At 45.1% G+C, this 21,287-nt stretch overlaps 2 protein-coding genes across 2 annotated transcripts; one reads left to right on the top strand and one right to left on the bottom strand.

The window, feature by feature from the left end:
• Positions 1-36: 36 nt before the first annotated feature.
• On the top strand, positions 37-2,278 carry EMG1 (EMG1 N1-specific pseudouridine methyltransferase). Its single transcript, XM_072352079.1, has 6 exons — positions 37-168; positions 252-353; positions 690-831; positions 1,228-1,286; positions 1,411-1,560; positions 1,954-2,278. The coding sequence occupies exons 1-6, from the start codon at positions 37-39 to the stop codon at positions 2,065-2,067; spliced, it is 699 nt and encodes a 232-aa protein (XP_072208180.1). The 3' UTR covers positions 2,068-2,278.
• On the bottom strand, positions 956-17,367 carry LPCAT3 (lysophosphatidylcholine acyltransferase 3). The gene is made up of 13 exons (XM_072349514.1): positions 17,175-17,367; positions 8,638-8,745; positions 8,423-8,529; positions 7,939-8,032; positions 7,780-7,817; positions 6,531-6,709; positions 6,039-6,147; positions 5,006-5,092; positions 4,567-4,733; positions 3,812-3,959; positions 3,183-3,341; positions 2,939-3,065; positions 956-2,807 (listed from the first exon to the last, which is right to left on the bottom strand). The coding sequence occupies exons 1-12, from the start codon at positions 17,365-17,367 to the stop codon at positions 2,949-2,951; spliced, it is 1,506 nt and encodes a 501-aa protein (XP_072205615.1). The 3' UTR covers positions 956-2,807; positions 2,939-2,948.
• Positions 17,368-21,287: the final 3,920 nt, after the last annotated feature.

The raw sequence follows: 21,287 nt of genomic DNA, 5'->3' as shown, positions 1-21,287 counted from the left end.
GCTCGCGGTGACGCTGCGTCGTGCGGCTCAGACAAAATGGCGGCGCCCAGGCGGCCGCGTGAAGAGAAGGAGCAGGACAATGATGATGTTCTGTTAGAAGCTAAACGTGTCCGGGGGCAACGGCGGCTTCTGGTGGTGCTGGAAGGGGCGAGCCTGGAGACAGTGAAGGTGCGGACGGAGGGGGACGGGCCGAGCCGAGACGGGGGTACTTCGCTGTTTCTGTTGTCAGACTGTCCATGCTTTGACCTTAGGTGGGGAAGACGTTCGAGCTTCTCAATTGCGACAAGCATAAGGCGCTGCTGCTGCGGAGCGGCCGGGACCCCGGGGAGGTGCGGCCCGACATCACCCACCAGGTAGTGGCTAGGTACTGACAGCATGGACATGTCTGGGGCGTGCGGGGCCGTGCGGCACTCGCTGTGGGAAAGTGCCCCTGAAGCGTGGGGCATCGTCTTATAGCTTTGGGGCGTGAACGAAGTTAAGTTCACCCACCGTACTTGTGCTTAATACTGTCTGCGTTTCTGTTTGTTTATGAATGGGATTGCTTGTTTCTCAGCATAACTGCAGTACTTGTGTGGCCACCTGGACTCTTTATCTCTTGTTGCTTCTGCAGTCGTGGAACCTTTTCCAAGATCCCTCCCCGGTGCCTTTTCATTTTACACTACTGCATGTTTGTTTTCTTTTTGTTTCAGAGTCTTCTCATGCTTATGGATAGCCCTCTGAATCGGGCTGGTCTTCTGCAAGTTTACATCCATACCCAGAAGAATGTTTTAATTGAAGTTAATCCTCAGACCAGGATCCCAAGAACTTTTGATCGATTCTGTGGCCTTATGGGTAAGCGATTCATGCTTTGCACTGGCCACAAAATTATGCAGGGTGCTGCTTAGGAGAGTTTTGGGAAAACCCACAAAGTTGCACTGGCTCTAAATAAATAAATAAATAAGTGAGGAAAGAGATGGGAAATGAAAGTTTCTTTTTGTGAATATCCAGCCACATACTACAAATACATATTCCTTAATACAGTAGGAACTGGCCTATTTGAGAATGTGCTGATGGCAAATTAACTCCCTGATCGGTGTTTTTTGTTGTTGGGTTTTTTTTTTTAACTTCTCTAGAGGATGCTGGGAACTCTGAAGTTCTTTCCTAGTCGAGTTCTCATTGGTAGGCAGAGAACGTGCTTCCTCCAGCAAAAGAACAATCTGCTTAACTAATGTTGTTCTGTTTTGTCAGTTCAGTTGCTGCATAAGCTCAGTGTTAGAGCAGCTGATGGTCCTCAGAAATTATTGAAGGTAAGCAGTCATTGAATGTTTATGGGTAATGGTGCAGCTAGTAATGTATTTGCTTTAAGCGCAGACTTGTCTATCTGACAGAGCCTCTTATCTCTACACTGCCATTAATTTTTTTTTTCTACAGGTCATTAAAAATCCAGTCAGTGACCACCTACCCGTGGGCTGTATGAAGATAGGTACCTCTTTTGCGGCTCCAAATGTGACAGATCTGCGTGAACTGGTTCCTACAGCAGAGCCCGTAACTATTGTTGTGGGAGCTTTTGCCCACGGTTCAGTAAGTACATGTAGTCTTTTTACTTGGGAGCTGTAAATATCCTAATGCATGTAGATTTTAGTGCCCCTCTTGAGTTTTGAGTTTAGTTTGTTTGTTTTTTGTTTGTTTGTTTTTCTTTTAGACTTCTCTATTCTTTGGGAACTTCCCCCCCCAACCCCTTCTCTGTTGTAGGCCTGTTAAGAAACTGCCCAGCCTTGTGATAGTTGGGCCTTTCATTGAAGAGAGGGCTATCAATTGCTCTGAATAGATTTAAAGTGGCAGTATTAAGTCTTGAATGAAACATGGTCATATAGGAGCAGTGGTGTGCCTTTGAAACTGATGGAAGTAGATGGGATTAAGTGATAGTATGCAGCTTGATACACAGTCAGATATGGATTTTCTTTCTCCCCACAGGTCAATGTGGACTATACAGAAAAGACGATCTCTATCAGCAACTATCCCCTCTCTGCTGCCCTCACATGTGCTAAAATTACTACTGCCTTTGAGGAAGCCTGGGGAGTACTATGAGCTTCTGTCTCTCCTGCTGTCACGATGGACTGCTATACAGTGACTCTAGATTCTGGAGAAGCTTTTTTAGTTCTTTGTGGACCTGGTGCAGCTTTGGGCTCCTGAAAGAGGAAAAGCTTCAGTTTCTTTTTTGTAGCTTCTGGAGCAATGCAACTTTACATGGACTGCCCCACCAACCCTTTTTCCTCCTATTAAAGGTAACTTTTCATAAGACTGTGTATTGTACTTATTTTTTTGTAAATGAACAGCTTGGACATCACCCTTGATAGTGAATCCAAATTTGTTATGGAACCAAAGTTCTTTGCTGGGCCCAGCAGCTCTTGCTCTGTGGTGTGTGACAGCTCGTGACTCCCGCACTGATGCACCCTGGAGGAAATGAGCTGAAGCACATATGAAAAAAGAACAGGAGCAACTTTATCTTGGATGACAAACGTAGAAAAGTCAGAGGGTAGCTCCATTCCAATACAGTGCCCGCGTTGAGTGTTTTACAATCATCTGATATCAGCAGAGAGACGAGTGTCCACTGGAGGGCGGCAGAGAGATAAGGCAACATACAGAAAGTGGAGGGTCTGAAAGGAGACAACTCCATTCCCCTCCTTTCGGGTCTTTGACCCTGTGCTTTCTCTTTTACCCCTCCTCACGTTGCAAAAAAAGTCATACTTCAACACAGCAAACTTGGCAGGTGATGCTTTGCTTCTGGAGTGTTAAATTAACTCCTACAAATGCATGGGTGGTACAATCTGAAAAAGAAAGAGCTATTAGGCCTGTTTCAGTTGTCTTGTTCCAGGGCTGCAACGCTGCTGTTTCACATCACCACCTTGTCCAAGCATGGGATTCCTGCGAGGTGTCCCTGAAAGCAGTACAACCTTACCTGTTGGCTCTTATTCTGCTTTTTTTAGCTTTTCTTTTCGTGGCACAAGTAATTTGCGAATATAAGGCAACACCAATAATAAGGTGAAAAACAACACGTGGCCAAGGAAATAAATAGACTTGTACACCTGTAAAGAGAAAGGGTTAAGGGTCAGCAAGCAGACTTCAGCTAAGACCACATGAGAGGGCATGCAGGGGTAAAAGGGATTGGTTGCGTGGACTGTGTGTTTAAGGTTAATAAATACCTTCATCCATTTGTCCCAGGTGAAAAGGCAAAATGGTACCAGAGAATAACCCATAAACATCCAGTGGTTAGTCTGCTGTAGCACATAGAAAATAGGCTGCAAGGCAGTGATGGAGGCCAAAGTGCTTAAAGTAGGACTGTCCCGAACAAGGTTTATAACCTAGTGTAAAGAAAAATAAAGCTTTCCTCAGTTGGATGTCTTATGGTTGTATCTGTAGGCTCTGCAGCCAGAGTATCCTTGTTAATTAACTTTGGTAACCATGCAACAAAAAACTAATTCTTGAAGTTTTAATCAAAAAAGATAAGGCTAACTATGGAATATTTTTCTTTTGCTACCTGAGATTTAGCAGAAGCATTCTGCTCATGTTTGTCTTCCAACCTTCCCAGCTGGCAAGCACTTCAGTTGCACTATGCTCGTGTGCAGTTGTACTGTAAAAGCTGATGGGAAGAAACCTATGGAGTGCTAGTGTGGGAGCTAGGAACCTACTGAACCCTTGAACAGAACAGCACCATGTGTGAACACCAATTTCTAAGTGAGCAGTTATTAAACCCTTCAGTGTGGCAGTTTCCAGACTCAAGGGGAAAAGCTAATGCAGGCGACCTCGTTCTGCTAAGTCTGACAAAGCGCACCTGTCTTTCAACGATGACTATGAGCAACTCCATCTGAAAGCACACCAGGTAGCCAGAGTGTAGTCCATGCCAAATTGCCAGGAAGAACAGGGCCAGTGCCTGTGACAGCAGTTTGTTACCCAGGAACTTCAGGCGCTTGAAGATGTAGCTAGAGCAGAGAAGAAACAAAGTGCTTCTAGTTCATTGTTTATCCTTTTCTCTCCATGTCAGAGATGCAAGGCCCAGGGGACTGTGTCTTCACATTTCCCTGTGGTAACAGAAACAGCTAGACAGCTCCCCTTATCATGGCAACTTACACATCAGTCCTCATCTTAAGGAAATGCCAGCTAGTGGGGATAGGTGGTTCTTCTGACAACACTCATGGAAATGAAGATATTTTACAATTCAGTTGTGGTCCAGCAAGATCTGAACCAAAGTCTGTCACTGCATAGGAAGCACCAAGGCTAGAGTAGTTTGGCCACTGTTTCACCTCTTCTGCGACTGTTTGACCAAGAAGGCCGGAGGGCTCACTGGAGTTCCATTCTAACCTCCTCCCTCCAGCTTCTACCATTTTTAACTTCTTGCCTCTGTTAACAAAGAACTGCCTTTTTAAATTGGATCGAAAGATCTACCCAACTCAGTAAGCTGTTTCCAATGGAAGAAGGGTGAGAACTGAGAACTAGGAGATGCCAAGTACACCCTTCACAACTTACGATCTTGGTTCTGTTGACAAAGGTACTACTGACATTACAGAAGTAGAAATTTGTCCTGCTCACCGGGCCACCCAAGCATTGGTGTTGATGTTGAAAGAAGCAATGGTCCCTGTGAACAAAGGTGTTGTCTCATACAGCCAGACCTTCATATTGGCACAGGCATCCCACATAGGTTTTCCACTCTGGTCCTTCCCGTTGTACCCTAGACCAACAAGGATGCAGACACCTTCCTATGGAAAAAGGCACAGAAGAAAGATGAGAAAGGCAGAGCTGGGGAAGTTCTGATTCTGTGGACATTACCACTGCAGATGGAGAAAACGGGTTAAAATCTCCTTTTCATCAGTCAGCCCTCGCTTTACTTACAGCAAACTACGCTCATCTGCACCGGTATCTAGACACTTGAATTGCTGCCGATTAGTGCTAAGTCCAAAAGAGTACTTTGTAACTTCAAAGGTGCTAACTTTGCACATTTGCCTTGTTTGTAGAAAGACTTCTGACTCACCGTAACAAGCCAGCAAGTTACGTATTTGTAGAGTATAATTTTGCCCCAGACCAGTATGTAACCACAGCGGAACCAGAAAGGTTTCTCCTGCAGAGATAGAACAGAATAAAAATGAAAATAAACGAGTTCTAGCTATATATAACGTGGATGCATGAGATCTCATCACCGTCTTTCATTTTAATCTAATCAATATGTTGCGACACTAAATAAACTGGACTACCAGGCTATGGGGTTATTTGATTTCATACACCTTTTTACTTCCTTTGGTGATATTTCACTGTATCAAAACAAGTACCCCGGAATTAGCATTAAACATTGCTGGAACTGATACCCTCCTTTATTCACGCTGGTACAGAAAGACTACAGGGGAGTTGGACTAAATGACCTTTAGAGGTCCCTTCCAACTCTGAGGATACTGTGATTCTATAATGTGCAGATTGGAATTGCTCGTTAGGAGTTTTCAAAGAACCTCAAAGGTTCTGTAAATTTTTCATTCAAATGAGTCGATCAGCAGCAGAATGTGCTGCTGCATCCCTCTACGCAAAATAGAGAGAGCTGAGAGAAGCACAGCAAGTTTTTCTTTCAAAGCTAGCCTGTACTCAAGGATGGCTCACCTAATAAAGCCTACACAATTAACCTCCACCTCCAGATTTTAAGAAGCCTTGGAAATTACTGTGGCAGAGTTCTTTGCGTGTAATGGTTAAACAGTTATGACAAAATACATGTTAGGATTCCAAAAACAGCTGTACTATCCAAAGATGAATTCTACATTTCTAAAAGTCTTTATTTGGTTCAGTTCAATTTGACAATTCAGTTCAACATTCTCGATCTGCATCAAATGGAATCCATGGGACAGGCAGCAAAGCCAAATCAGTTACGGGAAAGCATAGCACCAGATCTGACTTATCTTATTTTTGAATTGAGGCAAACCTAAGAAAAACAACAGAACAACTTTCCTCTACTCTTGTGGATCCAGTGCCCTCCAGAGAAGTATAATTTTCCCACATATCAGAACTGTGAAATATATACATACCATGTAGTCATCTGAGATGAGGTATTCATCAGAGATGTATGGGCTTGACAAGGTATAGGTCACTAGAAATAAGAGACCCAAACTCAGGCGCTTGAGAGCAGGCACAAAACTGAGAAAGAAAAACATGAAGGTCAAGGAAAAGCTCTATTTAAAAACAGAAGTGGACATGAGGAGTTTGGGGAAACAGCGATAGGGGGTTTCCACATTCCACTGCAGCAGATGCCTCTACTTGGAAGCTGGGGTGCTGACCATACCAGGTCAGGACTGAGTCTGTACTAAACAAGTCAAGTGTTAATATTTGTGCCCCCGGATAATGCTAGGAAATTATGCAGAGTTTATAAGCAATTTCTGAATGGCTGCCTTCTCTTATAAATCATTTTTAGTCACAGTATTTCAGTGTCCAGGTAAGAACGCACTCTGCTGCAGGGAATACATGGAGGATTCAGCATTCTGGGATCTCAGGAAAGCAAGGAGCTAAGTGGATCTCATTACCTATTGGGTCTCTGGCCTGGAACGTCAGTCATCTCACCCTTTGCCAGTTTCTGATAGTCTGTCATGGAGAACTGAGGCCCCACCATGAAGGCACCATAGAAATAGGAGAATCCTGAGACCTCCAGCAAGGTAGGAACTCCCCGGACAGCAAATCGACGCTGCTCAGGGGTCAGGAACTCCTGCACCAAAGGGATTGGATTAACATCATCCTAAGGGTTGTTATACTTAGCTCTGGATGTTATGTTTGCAGTGAATCTCCTTTTTGGTCTAAGCTCTTGCTCTCCACATACAGGGAGCTTTTCACTTTGTACTTCACGTTCGTTCCTCTCCTCATCCCTCTCACTCTATCTCCAGTCAATCCAAACAGCAACAAGATGAGTTGAGACCAGATGCACAAATCTATATTCCCAAAAATGCTCAAAATAAGGAAGAAATCTATTAACATGCATCCCTGCCAGCGCAGATGCGCCGTAAAAGCTCTGTATCTGACCATTACGAATCCCTGACTGCAACAGTAGGTACCCAGACCGTGCTGCCCTACAGTTCCTACTTCTTGATGCAAGAATTTAATGTCTTCCAATACTTGAAACTTCAGCTTAAGAGATTTCAGATAAGCACTTTTTTTCTTGCAGTTAATGATGACTACATGGATGCTGAACACTGGGTCAGGCCCTGAACAGGAGGTGAGAAACAAAGACGCCTGGAGTAGGATTAAGAGACTGTTAAAAGTGTTCTGTCCTTTTCCAGATAGTGCGCTGCGTGACTTCTGTCACCATTTAATCGTCTCTAATAACGGGGCCACAACAAATGGCAAAAATCCAAGAAGGTATGATATGACTCAACAAAAGAAAGGAAGATGGGAACTGAGATCCAGTGCTGATGGTTTGCACATTAAGGGAATACTACCCACAAGACACAGAGCATTGGAGATTGGGAATCTAAAGCAACAGACTTGGGGAAAGCAGATGGTGGGGAATCTGGAAGGGGGCAGAATAATATTTTGACATAATTCAGTGCTGTAGCAACTTTTGTCCATCTGTAATTGCTACTGTTTCCATTTTGAATTATCTTTTTTCCCCTTTGGAATTCAGTGCTGTTAGATATTCACAGATACTCCCTTCTTGGTTCTGGCTTTTGCCAAACAATGAACACAGTTTACTAATTTACATCCTTTGAACACAATATTCTGGCTTCTAGATCACTGGAATAGCAAACAAGAGGAAGGAAGGAGAATTTGTGTTTTACTCACCAGATCTTTTCCTCCATCATAGTAATCGATGGCCAGACCTAGAGGTGAGAAACAATCATGTGAAAATCTGTGATGGACTACCTGGGCTGAGTAAGCAGTCCTCTTTTCCCTGAGGCATAGCTTACAGAATGCAAAAGATAACAAGACAGCATTGCTTACCAATCAACTTGAGAGTCAAGACACAGTGTGGCATCGTCCACTTGATGTCATAGTGCTCTGTGGCTGTGAAGTAATAACCAGCCAGAAGGTATGTCTGAAAGAAACCATTATTTGGGTTATTTAAAGCAAACCTCCAGCAGCTTTTTGATCTGTTTCCACTTTTCCACCTATATTTGCTACTGAGAATTGCAAAAATGAACGGAGAATTCTTTCTACAAACTGATTCAAACTGATACAAAACCTCCTTAGGAGGAGGTTTTTCACACAGAAGGTGGTGACGCACTGGAACAGGTTGCCCAAGGAGGTTGTGGATGCCCCATCCCTGCAGGCATTCAAGGCCAGGCTAGATATGGCTCTGGGCAGCCTGGTCTGGTGGTTGGTGACCCTGCGTATAGCAGGGGGGTTGAAACTGGATGATCATTGTGGTCCTTTTCAACCCAGGCCATTCTATGATTCTATGATGCAGTAAGGAAGGGAATTTTACCATCTGAAAGACAAACGTGGTGAAGACGGCAGTGACTGTGCGACCCATAAGTCTCAGGATGAGAAACTGGATTAGGACACATAGCAGTGAATGAAAGAACTGCATCCCTGTGGAGAGAGAGAGATGAAGCAAAAATGAGACTTTCCCATTACAGGTCCTCCCAAACTGCAGCAAGCTCTGGGCTTAGTAGCTCTCTTTTCCAAAGCTCATCTTACCAAAATTGAAGTAAGCAATTGAAAGTCCTGTGAACACATTGTAGAGATGAACGAGGTAGGTCTCCTTCTGGAAAAGGAAATAGCGCTGGAACAAGGCAAAAGGATATCCTGAATAGAGGGGGAGAAAGATGGAAGAGTTGTACATTAGTGTAAGCAAGCAGCAGTATTTGTAATGGTCCAGAATATAGCTTTGTCGAACATGTTATTAGAAACATGCACTTGATGTAGATGCATCACCAGTACAGGCCATTTCTGATACAGTATTTCCACCTAGGGGGACAGATGCTAGGTGACTTAGTGGAGTTTCTGGCCTTACACATTACAAGAGGAGGGATAGTGCTGAAGTACATAAATCAGACTTTGGTGGACTACTCTCTCACTCTTTTCCAAATTCTGTTACAAACACAACAAATATTACAAGAAGGGAAGGGAAGATAAACTGTATGGTTAATACCATTGCATTGTCCTTGAAAATCAGTCCCTGCTCCCCCTCAGTGACCTCTTATATGATGCTGAGTGACCTTACAGTCAATGGCTCTATGTCCAGGTGGAGGCTGGTGACAAGTGGTGTCCCCCAGGGGTTTGTCTTGAGACTGGTAATCTTTATCATGGACGGTGGGATTCAGTGCACCTTCAGCAAGTTTGCAGAGACGCTAAGCTGAGTGGTAGAGTTGATACGACAGAAGGAAGGGATACCACCAAAAGGGACCTAAACAAGCTCAAAAGGTGGGCCCATATTAACCTAATGGGATTCAACAAGGTACTGCACTTAGGTCAGGGAAATTCTAGGTACGTGTATAGGCTGGGAGAAGAACTCCTTGAGGGCAGCTCTGCCAAGAAGAACATAAGGGTCCTGGTAGATGAAAAACAACATGAACCAGCAGCCTACACTTGCAGCCCAAAAAGCTAACAGTATTCTGGGCTTCATCAAAGAGGGGTGGCCAGCAGGATGAGGGAGATGATCATCTTCTACTTTGCCCCCAATATATCCATCTGGAGTGCTGTGTCCAGGTCTGGGGCACAAGAAAAACATGGAGCTTTTGGAATGGGTCCAGTGGAGGGAAATGAAGATATCAGAGAGCTGGAGCACCTCTTCTATGAAGACAGGCTGAGGCGGCTGGGCTTACTCAGCCTGGGGAAGAGAAGGCTCCAGGAAGACATCACTGTGGCCTTCCAGTACTTAAAGAGAGCTTATAAGCAGGAGGGAAATCAACTTTTTTGACAGGTAGATAGTGATAGGACAATGGGGAATCATTATAAACTAAAAGTGGAGACATTTACATTAGATGTTGGGGGAAATTTTTCATTGAGAGGAGCGAGGCACCAGAACAGGCTGCCCAGAAGTTGTGGATGTCCCATAGCTGGGGGCATTCAATGCTACCATGAATGAGACCCTGGGCAGCCTGAACTAGGAGGTGGCAATCCTGCCCCTGGCAGGATCTGGATGGGCTTTGAGGCCCCTTCCAGCCAAACCCATTCAATGATTTTGATTTTTAACCCCAGGGCTCCCCAAATGACTTCCAGTCATATATCCTTTCTTTTCTGCCTCTTACTTCAGATTTGCATCTGATTTGTTAAGTACTGTACATACAAAGCTGTAACTAAAACCCTACAACTCAGACTACACGTGCACTATTTTAAATTATAATTTTTTTTTAATTATAATTTTAAAAATTAAAGAAAGAAGCATTTCCTATTGAGTAGCTAAGAAAAGTGGAAGGAGGTTTTTTTCCTTGCATTTTCTATATTTTAAAACATGTCCCAGTTTAGGAATGACTCCAGATTATTATCTGTGGCTCTGGTGAGGAGTAAATATTTTTGAAGCACTCTGGCACTATGGTGAGATGGGCCATACAAAATCCCAAGAGTAAATTAAATTGTTGTCTTAAGGGTTCAGGTGAGGGTCATGAAACATACAATAAACACAGCCACATATGAGACAATAAATCCGTTTTAATACATATTGACATAGTAAGTTTTGTTCCTCTTACAAGTATCTTAAGTCTGTTCACGTTAACGGTGTTTCTAAAAGCATATGCATAAGCAAGTTGAATTGGGATAGTAAAAGCAGCCTTAAATCTGGCTATGAAATGTCAGAAATTCGTACGAATGCTTTACTTTGCAAATTGTGTTTTGTTATCCTGATTAAAATTAAAGCAAACAAATCAATCCCAACAAAAAATCCAGACAAATATCCGCAATGCTGGTGCCCACACTACTTATTAGCCCAGCTGAAGCCTGTAGCTGATGTCTGCTACCTGAACTAACAAAAGAGTAAAGGTAGCAGTAAGTAGTCATGTTTTATACGCTGCAATAATAGGGTAATGAAATGCACATTCTACTGAGCAGCATTTGATGGATGGAAGCTTTCCAGTAAGTAAAGCCAAATCTAAACACAGTGAAAGGAAATGACAAACTGTACTGTTATGTCAAGTACACGTGCTGCAGTCAGTGCTAACGGCTGAGATGACTGGAGGCATTTTCTGGTCCTTCCTTTCTCCCCCACATCCCTTGTGAAGGAACTACAGAGTTGGGATTTGGGCTACCTTGTAGATCCTGGAATGCAGCGTGCAATACTGACCCAGTTGCGTACCTTTTTCTTCTAGAAATTCAACTGCTTTTCCCCCATTTCCTCACAGCTTCTCGCCATCTCTCATTCTGCCCTTCCTCCTTGTTACTGTTCCTTCCTCATTTTGTGTCCCGCACCAGTTTCCACTTTGCAGACTCTTTCTCATGCTGAATGATTGTCCAGCGTCCACATTCCATAACTCTTTGCCCACAGACCCTGGCAACCTTGCTCCTTGGATGCTCATTCAGCCTTGCTCTCCCTTTTGCAAGAACAGCTCCTAATTCCCATACAAAATGCCTTACTCAAGCCTTCCTTTCCCTTCCTGCTCTATTTTTGTCCAGTTCTTCCAACCCTATCGCATCTACCACAGCATTTGCCCTTTGGCCCAAGTCAGCAGCATCTTCTTCTATCACTCCTGAAAGCCAGCAGAGGAGGCAAGAAGTAATTGTCAGAGAGAGTTCAGCACATGGGCTCTCTGGGGATACAAGAGTAATTCAAACAACTCACATGATTAAAAAACAAGGCATTGCTTATCAGCCTCAAGCTCAGAAACATAGAGACAGATGGACTCTTCTTCTCATTTCAATTTTCCTGTGAAACAGATACTATTCAAGTTTAATAAACCTATTAACAACTGCCCACAGCTTTGTAAAGCCAAAAGCGGTAAAAAAAGACTAGGAAGTATTACTGTTGGCTCATATTGAAAGCTAAAATACTTAAGTCCTCGCAAATGGAAAGCTACTAATACGCACATCATATCTGTTTTAAGAAAGCTAGACATTTAAGGCCCACTCATGCGCTACATAGGTGCTACTCCCAGTCAAAAGTCGCAGCGTCAGCCCACATTCTTCTGATAACCAGAACAAGTTGCTGTTACTGTGGACGACAGTTTCCTTACAGCTTTTCTGCACACAGATCATTTTCTCAGTTTTACAATTGGGCCAATTCCACATTGCAGATATAAACTTTAACCCCCACGTGGCAGTAGATACTGACTATCAGTGGATGTTACGCTGCGGCCTGTCCACCACAGAACACTCCCATCTATTAAGAAATTAGTTGTTCTTACTGATAACAGTGGCAGCACTCCCACCCTGCCACGGAGTCCTTGAAAGAGTGTGAATTAGCACAGGAAACGCAGGAACGCAGTTACTGGAATTAGAGTTGCCATCTGGAAAACTTGCTGTCATATTTAGATAGGTTGGATTCAGGATGCCGTGCAGCTTTCCTTTTGCCATTCAGAAGGAACAGAAGTCCTGCTCCCTCGGTGCTGAGACCGTGCCTATCATCTCCCAGTGTGCCAAATTCATCTTTCGCAGCTCTTTCAGGCAGAGCTGACTGAGACAGGAAAGTGGTTGTAATACAGGAGTATTTACAGGACAAAACAGAAGGCGACCTTCTGATCCAAAGTAACTCTCCTCTTCCGTGTACCGTCAAACCGAAAAGCTGCCTGCATGTACAGTTGATTTCTCTGCCTCTAGATAAGGCTTTTTATAGCAAGGAATTAGCAATTGATGTAAAAGTGACCATTTAGCTGAGACATACCTCTGATGATAAAAAGAGATGGAAGCATTTATGGGAACAAGAGGACAGTCTCTGGTTAAGAGAACCCTGGAATTAGAATGGAACAGCTTCTTTCCACGGGCATTTGGGAGAGTAGTGGATTGCTGCACAATGTCAAGGTTGTCCACAGATACCAGAATCTAACTGCACAAAAATGTAAATGATTAAGAGGTTGGATTAGGCAGGGGGGCTGCAAGCAAAACTGGCGTTCTTAGATTTGCCACACTCTAGAATGTGTGACTGATGTGCCTTTTTCCAGAGATGAAGCAGCAAATAAGAACACCAGAAGCCTTTTCTTATTTTTAAGTCTTTGTCCCTTTTATTTCTCCTTTTCTATATGCTTGCTCCATTTCATCTTCATGCTTCTTCTCTTTTTCCTGTTGCTGATCAGCTAACTCTACCTTTGTTAAAATCTAGCAGATCAATTGCCTCTGTATTCTTATAAGAGCGCTAAAACTAAAAGGACAGGGACAATAGGACAAAAAGACGTGTTAAAATGCAAGCCCTACCTAGTATTTTGACTTCAAAGGTGTTCTCTTTTTCTGCCTATGATAGCACAGGAACTCCACAACTTTAAGAATTGGTGCACATGTGTGAGAATTTTAATTCAATACAGGAGCGCACTTTTGACGTCCACTTAACAGTGCTTCAGTTTGCACAGCGGAACCACCTCAAAGCACGCGAGCAGCATTTCTTTCAGATGAAACTGAGCTGAAAATACACTCCAACAGGTGATCTGTCCTTATAGCCAGGCTGAGGAAAATTCAAAGAAAATGCCTGCAAACCATCGGTGTGAGGTGGAAGATGAGGAAAGAACACTCAAAGCAGATGATTTCTGGGATGTATAGGAAAAGCGTAACTCCCGCACGTCACTGCTATGTCTGTAGAACAGGGGACACTTCCCAGGAGTGTTCCTGGCAGGTCTGGATGGATTAGTAGGTCTGGCTCAGGGCTGTAAACAGCATGTTGCCCCCACCTCCACCTGAGGCAGTGCCAGGTAGCTTTGCAAGACAGTACGGCCAGATCAGCACAACCAATTCTTGGGGATCATGCTTTACTTTACAGCTAGCCACATAAGAAGTAAGGTCAACCTAAAGCCTTAAATAGACAGTGTCAGGGCCTCCTGGTTCCTGGCCGAACAGTGACAGCAGGAAAAAAGCCAGCCTCCTTTCAAAGACAAAAGGAAAACCTCTTCTCTCTTCCCATAGTTGGAGGTGCTCCCTCCTTTCCTCCTCCACAAAGTGAGTGCAGCACTGGCTGAGCCAGCTTACTTCAGCGACTAGAACTCTACTAGACTACAGTCTGAGTAATGGACTCTGCTCACGTTTTATTCTTCACATCCTGCATGGAATATAAAAAAGGTGCATCGCTGATTTAAATACTGCGGGGTGACAAAAATCCCCATTGTTTACTCAGAAACATGCTTTGACAATCTCCACCAGTTTGCTGAGGAAACGTGCAGCTCTTTTTACTCAGTTTTTTGTTCTTGGTTACTCTTCCTTCCTCCTTATCGTTTCATCCTATCTCTACCTTCTTTTTCCCCCCCCCACAGTGACAGACGGTTAACAGTTTTAAATGACATCTCTTGCTTATCTCAGACAATGTTTAAGTGAATATTCTTACTCTGAATCGAGAGAGTTGGTTCAGAGAAGTTTTTCAAAGACAATGAAGCTTTCTCCAGAAATTAAAATAAGAAGTTGCAAAGTTCTTTGCAAGTCTTCCTATTTTTCAGAAGGCTGGTTTTTTTTTGTCAGTTCCTGGTAATCTCCACAACAGGGAAACCCTGGAGACAGTCATTGCAGTAGAACTGCATGCTCTAGATGCTGAACTGCATCACTGGAGGAGAAAAGAGCAACAACTTTTTAATCCACGCTTAGAACACAACATCATACTTCGTCCTCGTTGTCTTGTTCTGATACAACTCGGCAGTACTAGCTGCAGGCAAAAACTGTTTTCTTCCTGAATCCCTGCAAACACCTGAAATGGAGGAAGTCAAGAAAAAGCAACACTTGGCTTACCCTAACGCAATTTCCAGCTTTTCAAAACGCCTTTCGTTTTTGCCCCACGCCATCCTATGAAGCGGTCATCAACAACAGTTTCCTTACCAAAGGCTTAAAGCCATCAGTAACAATAAGAGGACTGTAAGCTAAGCTGCAACGAAAAGAGCATTTCTTTTAATGTCAGTGTCAGGTTAAGAAACTGTTCTCTCTCCTGTTGCTCTAGAGTGGTGCTTGGCACTTACTTTTAATGCAATCATATAATGCTTTACTACCTATCCATTATGCAGGAAAGCTGGAGCCAGTCCTCTCAGCCTGACTGCCTACACGACTTGCATGAGGACCAAACTGTAGGCAAGGCTGTTTTGCATGCCCTTAAGCTTTCTATCTGAAGTTATGCCTTCTCCTGAATGCAATTAAGAGACACTGACGTAAGGAGAAAGGTCAGGGAAATGTATACTGAAACAAGAGGCTAGAGCTGCACATTTTGGGGATGCAGGGAAGAAGGACATGCGCAGGCTGCCGGCTCCTGATCCCAAGGCCTTTAATACAAATTAAAAACCTAACTGAGACTTTATGCAGCTGAGCATCAAAGAGCTAGTGATACCTGCTCAACTAATCTACTGACAGCAGCGGGCATCTCCTCCTATCATTAAGATGGTAAATCAGCTGCTGTTCATCTCAAACTAATAAGGGATTTTATTCACCAATAGGACACCAAGCTGGAAACTGTGCCCTCCAATGTCATGTTTTAGTTTATTGCTTCCAAAAGGAGGAAAGAAGCTCTAAGAACTGTTCAATGCACATTCTGCAGATGCGCCACTCTACAGTATGTGTTTGCCTCCACATCCACCTTCCAACACTTCTAAATCAGTTCTTGTTGGACAAGTCCCTTGCATAGTTCAGTTGACTCGCCCAGTAGTAGCCCGTCTGCTTTTTCTGGTTTAGGTTACTGCCGGGAAAGTAAATTGAATCAACTTATAATTAAAGTCTCAGAGAGACATGTGGGAAAAGCTGTGGAGCTCATTAATTCACACTGACCTATCTGCATGTCCTGGATGTGTTTCCTATTACTCACCTTTTTTCTTTCTTTTTAATAAAGTTTGGCAGCTTCTGAGAGTTCAATCCCCCCTATCTACCTTTGATGAGAAAAACGTTTGGGTTGGGTTTGATCTTATTGCTGGTGAAACCAAGCATGAGTAAGACTGGTCTAGACTGCAGTCACTAAATGAAACAACTTTTCCTATCTCTCTTACAAAAAAATACACTTTCAGTTAGAGAAAGCTGTTTTTCAGACATCTCACACACTAACTGCCATATCCCCTAATATACACTTCCAGGTTCAGAAAAAAGATGTATTTTCTTTCTGGGTGATTACACCATCCTTTTTTCCCCCTCCTGCCCCCAAAACTCAAAGTTTCCTAGGTATTCCCAGGGATTTCTATAGGCAGCCTGTAAAGACACACCTGAACACCCAATCCCCATAGATATTAGCCACATCCTGACTCGAGCCTTGCCTTGACCATTTTACCCATGACTTTTAACTTAATGTGCTCAGATAAGCATAAGAAGCATGTGTTTTGCAACACTGCAGGTGGAGCACAGGACAACATGCCAGTTTTTCTAGCCACTTAGACAGCAGGCTTCACTCACCCTACCTGGTAGTGCGCACAAGCCACTCCTGCACACTCCTATTTCTGCTGTTGACACCAATACTGTCCCTTGGCCAAGAGGTGCTTGGACAGGTCCATGTCTTGGGCACCCTACTCTGAGTATCCCTGATTGAGCAAAGCACGGTACAGATGGACAAAGAGGGCCTTGCCAAGCCCAGCCATACCGAAAGCTCTGTGCACCCGTGGTTCCCCAGCGTGCACCTCTCTGGTCCCGTGCCCCTGAGGGACCTGATGTACTGCAGCACCCGGCACACGTCTTGGGGCATTAGGAAAAGGTTCTGCACCAGAGGGCGGCGGGGCCCTGGGACAGGCTGCACGGGGCAGCGCTCGCAGCCCCAGGTTGCTGGAGTTCAAGGAGCATCGGACGCGGGACACAGGCTTTGAGCGCTGTGCGGCGCCGGGAGGTGGTCTCGGTGATCACGGCGTGCCCCCCCCCCCCCAGCTCGGGATATTCTGTCCTACGGCGAGAACTCCGCCAACAAAGTTCTGCACCCAGCAGAGCTGAGGACGCGGCTCTCCATCGCTCTCGCCCCGCACCCTGCAGGACGCCCGCCCCGCGCTATCCGGATCCACAGGTCCCGCTGCCGGGCTCTCCCCCCTGGCCCCGCGCCCGGACACGCGTCGCCCAGCGCCCGGACACGCGTCGCCCCACCGCCCGCCCTCTGCCTGCAGAGGCCCCGCTGACCGTGGGGGTCCGTGCCCGGGGCCGGAGCCCTCGGCCCCTCCCGCCCTTACCCATCAGGATGGACACGATGAGGCGCAGCGCCTGCTCAGACGAGCCCAGGGCTTCCGCCGCCCGGGCCAGGCTCCAGCCGGACCCCGCCACCGCCATCTTCTCCGCCGGCCCCGCCGGCCGGTTGCTCCTGGAACCCAGCGGCGGCACCAACACCGCGGCCCCCGCACCGCTCTCGTCCCTCTCTCCGCCCATTGGCTGCGCCGCGCCGGCCACGCCCACTCTGCGCCTCCGATTGGACCGCCGTTGGCAGAGGGGCGGGGCTCCACGCTCAGTAAGGCAAAGGTTACCCAGCGAGTGGGCGGTGCCGCGAGGTGTCCCCGCTAACCAATGATTGGAGAAAGCGCTCGCGAGGGCGGGGCTCGACCCGAGAGGAGGGGGCGGGGCCGCGCCGGCGAGGCGGAGCTCGCCTTCCCATTGGCTGTGCCGGGACAGGAGAGAGCCGGGCAGGGAGGGGTAGGGGATGTGCCGGAGTAGGGGTTACTGGCGGGCAAGCGGCGCGTGGCTCTAGCGGTCGTTAGAGCGGAACCGGGCAGGGCCGCGCGGTGACGGGCTGTGGGGCCTCGCCGCCCCCTTGCTGAGCCCTCGCGGTGGCTCCCGGAGCGCAGCTCAGCTGCCGTGCCCCACAACTGGTCGCTTCCCCCTCCCAGCGCCGTGGCGGACTCTGTCCCCGCCGACGCTCCGCTCCTTGCCGTCACCAGGTGGCTCTGTCGCACCGCTTCTAGTTAACTCGTGCTACGGGAGCCCTCTGGGTACACGGCGGGTTCTCGGTGCCGGGTTTAGGGGCGGTGGAGCTGATCCTCTTACTTGTGCTCCCGCGTTATGTGGCACTCAAGGCCTGCCCGAAGCGAGCTGGTTCACCGCAGTTTCATCGTAAATGATGTATTGTGGACTTGCTTTTTTGTTTTCCTTCCACCCTCGTGTTTTATTTCTGCCCCATAGTGGCAAAATTAGAGAGAAAAATAGGTTGAAAAGTCTTGAAAAAAGGGCAAGTTTCCCTGTATGGTGAGCAGTACAGCAGAAGTGAGAATGTAGAAGTTAGCACAGGTAAGGAATGAGAAGAATGAAGTAATGGTTTAGGAAACATCAATTAGGCTGAAGGGTAGTTCACCATGGGAAGAGATGTTCAGAAGACACCTTGACTGGGCCCCAAGGCTGACAAGAAGGTGAGAAATATGGGAATGAAGAGTAATCAGCGCAGTAAGGAAGTGTGGAAGAAAGGAAGGTCTCCAGTCAGAGTTCCACATGTCCCTTACAGGCAGTGCAGAGTGTGGAGCAGTAGGCCAAGGGTGGTCAGCAGGGGGTTAGAAACCCTTCTAGATAGCCTGTTTGGGCTTACAAATAGGATGTCATGTTCACCCTAACTGCTGTCAGCCAGACTTTTTGTAAAGCCCAAGAACTGACTGAATTTCCATCTGTTTAATTGTGCACGGGTTTCAGACTCGTTTCCCAAGTTAATGAGGTCTCTGTACATGTGCTGACTCTATCATTCCCCTGGTCGTATTTGACAAGGAATGGGCTGCAATATTTGTAGAGGTTTCATGCAAATGGAGAGCTAGATCTGAGAGGTGGGCCTGCTGGCATCACTCCTGAGTGATTCTGCTCCATAAGCAAACTTTTTGCCATGTTTGATAAAATTAAATAATCCTACAGATTTAATACTTCTTCTGGAGTTATAACCTCTTGTTTCTATCCTAATTGATTGCCTGGTTGTTGTTATAACATTTCAGTAAAATCCACAAATGAGTTTAAAAGTGATGAGACTGTTCTTATAAGAAAGATCCAAGGAGGTCATGGAAACAAGAAGACTCAGATGTAGCTACAAATGGGAAACTGTGACAGGGAAAGATAACCATATGTTTGTGCCTTAAACATCATACTTGAATCTCCGTGCATCTCTTCCCCTATCCTCATCTTTCCCCTTTCCCTGTTCTTCCCTTCCCTTCTCATCTCTTTTCTATAAAAAAATTAGGTCATACACAGAGGACTGTGATATGCCATGGCCAATGGCCTTGATACAGAAGTGAGGCTGTAACTTTGCATCAAGTATACCATTGTTTCTGTAGCATACCTTACCTTTTATTGGGCCTTTTGTTCTCTACTGAGCTTGCAAGTGGGACTTAGAGCACTGGATTTAGCTTTCTGCATACATCAGTGCATCTGAGGCTCAAACACAGCTCTGTCTCCTGGTGGATGCATCCACCAGGATGCATCCTTTATCTCCTTATGCATCCTTTTCAGAGGGCAAAACTCTGGTTTTGTAGGCCACATTTGCAGCCAGCAAAAATGGCTTTGGACCATTTTGATCTGTTTCTGGTAGTGCCCTCCTGAAGTCATCCACTGGTCCATCCACGAGTCTGATCTATGATTTCAGACGAAGAGGGAATTAAGGCACTATTTGCTGGGCTGGATAAATTTCTAGATCCTTGATTTTCTTGAGTAGCTGAAGTAACAAATCCATGAAACAGTGCTTTAGTGCACAGAGTAACTTATTTGAGATGTTCAGTCCGTAAAATAAGAAAAGATCACTTGCAATCAGTTAGCTGTATGTACAACAAAATAGATTTAGACTTTCTTGCTTCTTTAGTTTACTACTGTCATATAAGAGCTTCAGAAGTGGCAGCTGCTCCTGAGATTGCCTAACAGTTTCCACTATGTGGTTTTGTTTTCAATTGCTTGAAGCATTGCTGTATTTGACCTGCTTAGATTAAATGCTAAATAGCCACTTCAGGTCCGAGCACAGTGCTGATTTTGGGACTCAGACTATGATGAATGCCATTTGGGGCACTGCTGTGTTTAGGAAGAGGAGAAGGAGACATCACCAAAAATCTTCCTTTACTGTTTTGGAAGTTTGTGGTGATTTCATGGCACTACATCATTGTTCATTGCAAAACTTAAGGTTCTGGTTGGATCAATGTATTAATAAGGGAATATGGCTGCTGTGAAGCCTCTGCAAATTTGTTTTATTGATTATGTTTGTGCAGACCATGGCTGCACAAGACCCCATGCAAGTTCTTCACAAACTCTTGCAAGACTTACTTTCTAGGGCTGTCTCCTCTGCACTGAGGAACAGAAAGGGGAATTTTGTGCCTCATCTTGCAGGTGCCTCTTTTCACAGGCATCCTCTTTTCACTGATTTAAGTGGCTATGGGAGAGGAGCAGGTTACCGAGAAGGAAGCTGACTATCTGGCCAGTATGTAGAACTGAAATTTGTGATTCAGCACTGGCAGGGAGAAAGAGTCAGAATAAAATTAAATCTGAAAGAAGCTTGCATCTGGGAATTGCTAAGATGAGGAAAGAGCATGGAGATCACAGAGAAAAATGTAATTAACAGAGATGAACAGTCTGTGAAGAACTCCCTTGGACAGCATGCAGTGGTGGGTGTTGGGGGGTTATATACAATGGTTTTGAGCCAGTGCACAGACAGGTCTTTGGGGGATTTCTCTGGCTCTGATTTTAACCACTACCAACAAAACTAGCCTGGGTCACAAGAGGTAAGATGAGGAAGTGCTGCATGCAAGAAACTCACTGAATTAGTGTGTTAGCAAAGAGGGAAAGGGGCAACTTTCTGCCAAGGTCACAGGTAATCAGATATTTTACTTGCTGCTTATCCTTGATTCCCTGCTGAGGGATCTGACCTCATTAATGTCAGGTTTTGGGGTTGTTTTTTAATATTTATTCCTTTTGTTTTATGCATTGTCTCGGTGTTTCCAAATAGAAAAAAATATGCATTTTCTTAAGAAATCAGGAAAAACCTTTTTTCCTTCCATCTTCATGGGAACAAGCCAGCCAGGTGTGTTAGGGGTGATAATTTTATGAAGAACTGAACACTGCTATTCTTTGTAGCATTTGCTAGAAAGGTTACAGCTACATAGCTGACTCATCTTCAGAAAACATTTGCCTTACACAATGAAGGATGCAAGAGCACTTTGGGAAAACTAGTATGTGGTCACGTAATTTAGGAATTCAACAGAATATGTATGCCTCAGAATGGAATCTTATTGCACTGACAGCCTTAATGGAAGCATTTATTAACCTTGATGGCATGATTTTGCCTCTTTTAAATTACTAATTTCATGTAGTTTCTGATGTAGTTTTGGTGAATTGTAAAATAC

The sequence above is a fragment of the Excalfactoria chinensis genome, chromosome 1, assembly GCF_039878825.1.
Source record: "Excalfactoria chinensis isolate bCotChi1 chromosome 1, bCotChi1.hap2, whole genome shotgun sequence".
NCBI lineage: Eukaryota > Metazoa > Chordata > Aves > Galliformes > Phasianidae > Excalfactoria > Excalfactoria chinensis.
The sequence above is the reverse complement of the archived record's forward strand: the minus strand, read 5'-3'. Positions and strand labels throughout refer to the sequence as shown.

Coding starts and splice junctions, on each gene's coding strand:
- LPCAT3 (XM_072349514.1), bottom strand. CDS start 17,367: ATGGGCGGAGAGAGGGACGAGAGCGGTGCGGGGGCCGCGGTGTTGGTG. Junction 3,960..4,566: donor ACCAATGCTTGGGTGGCCCG/GTGAGCAGGACA, acceptor TCTCTGCTCTAG/CTACATCTTCAAGCGCCTGA. Junction 3,066..3,182: donor CCTGGGACAAATGGATGAAG/GTATTTATTAAC, acceptor TTCTCTTTACAG/GTGTACAAGTCTATTTATTT.
- EMG1 (XM_072352079.1), top strand. CDS start 37: ATGGCGGCGCCCAGGCGGCCGCGTGAAGAGAAGGAGCAGGACAATGAT. Junction 354..689: donor GGCCCGACATCACCCACCAG/GTAGTGGCTAGG, acceptor TTTTTGTTTCAG/AGTCTTCTCATGCTTATGGA. Junction 1,287..1,410: donor GTCCTCAGAAATTATTGAAG/GTAAGCAGTCAT, acceptor TTTTTTCTACAG/GTCATTAAAAATCCAGTCAG.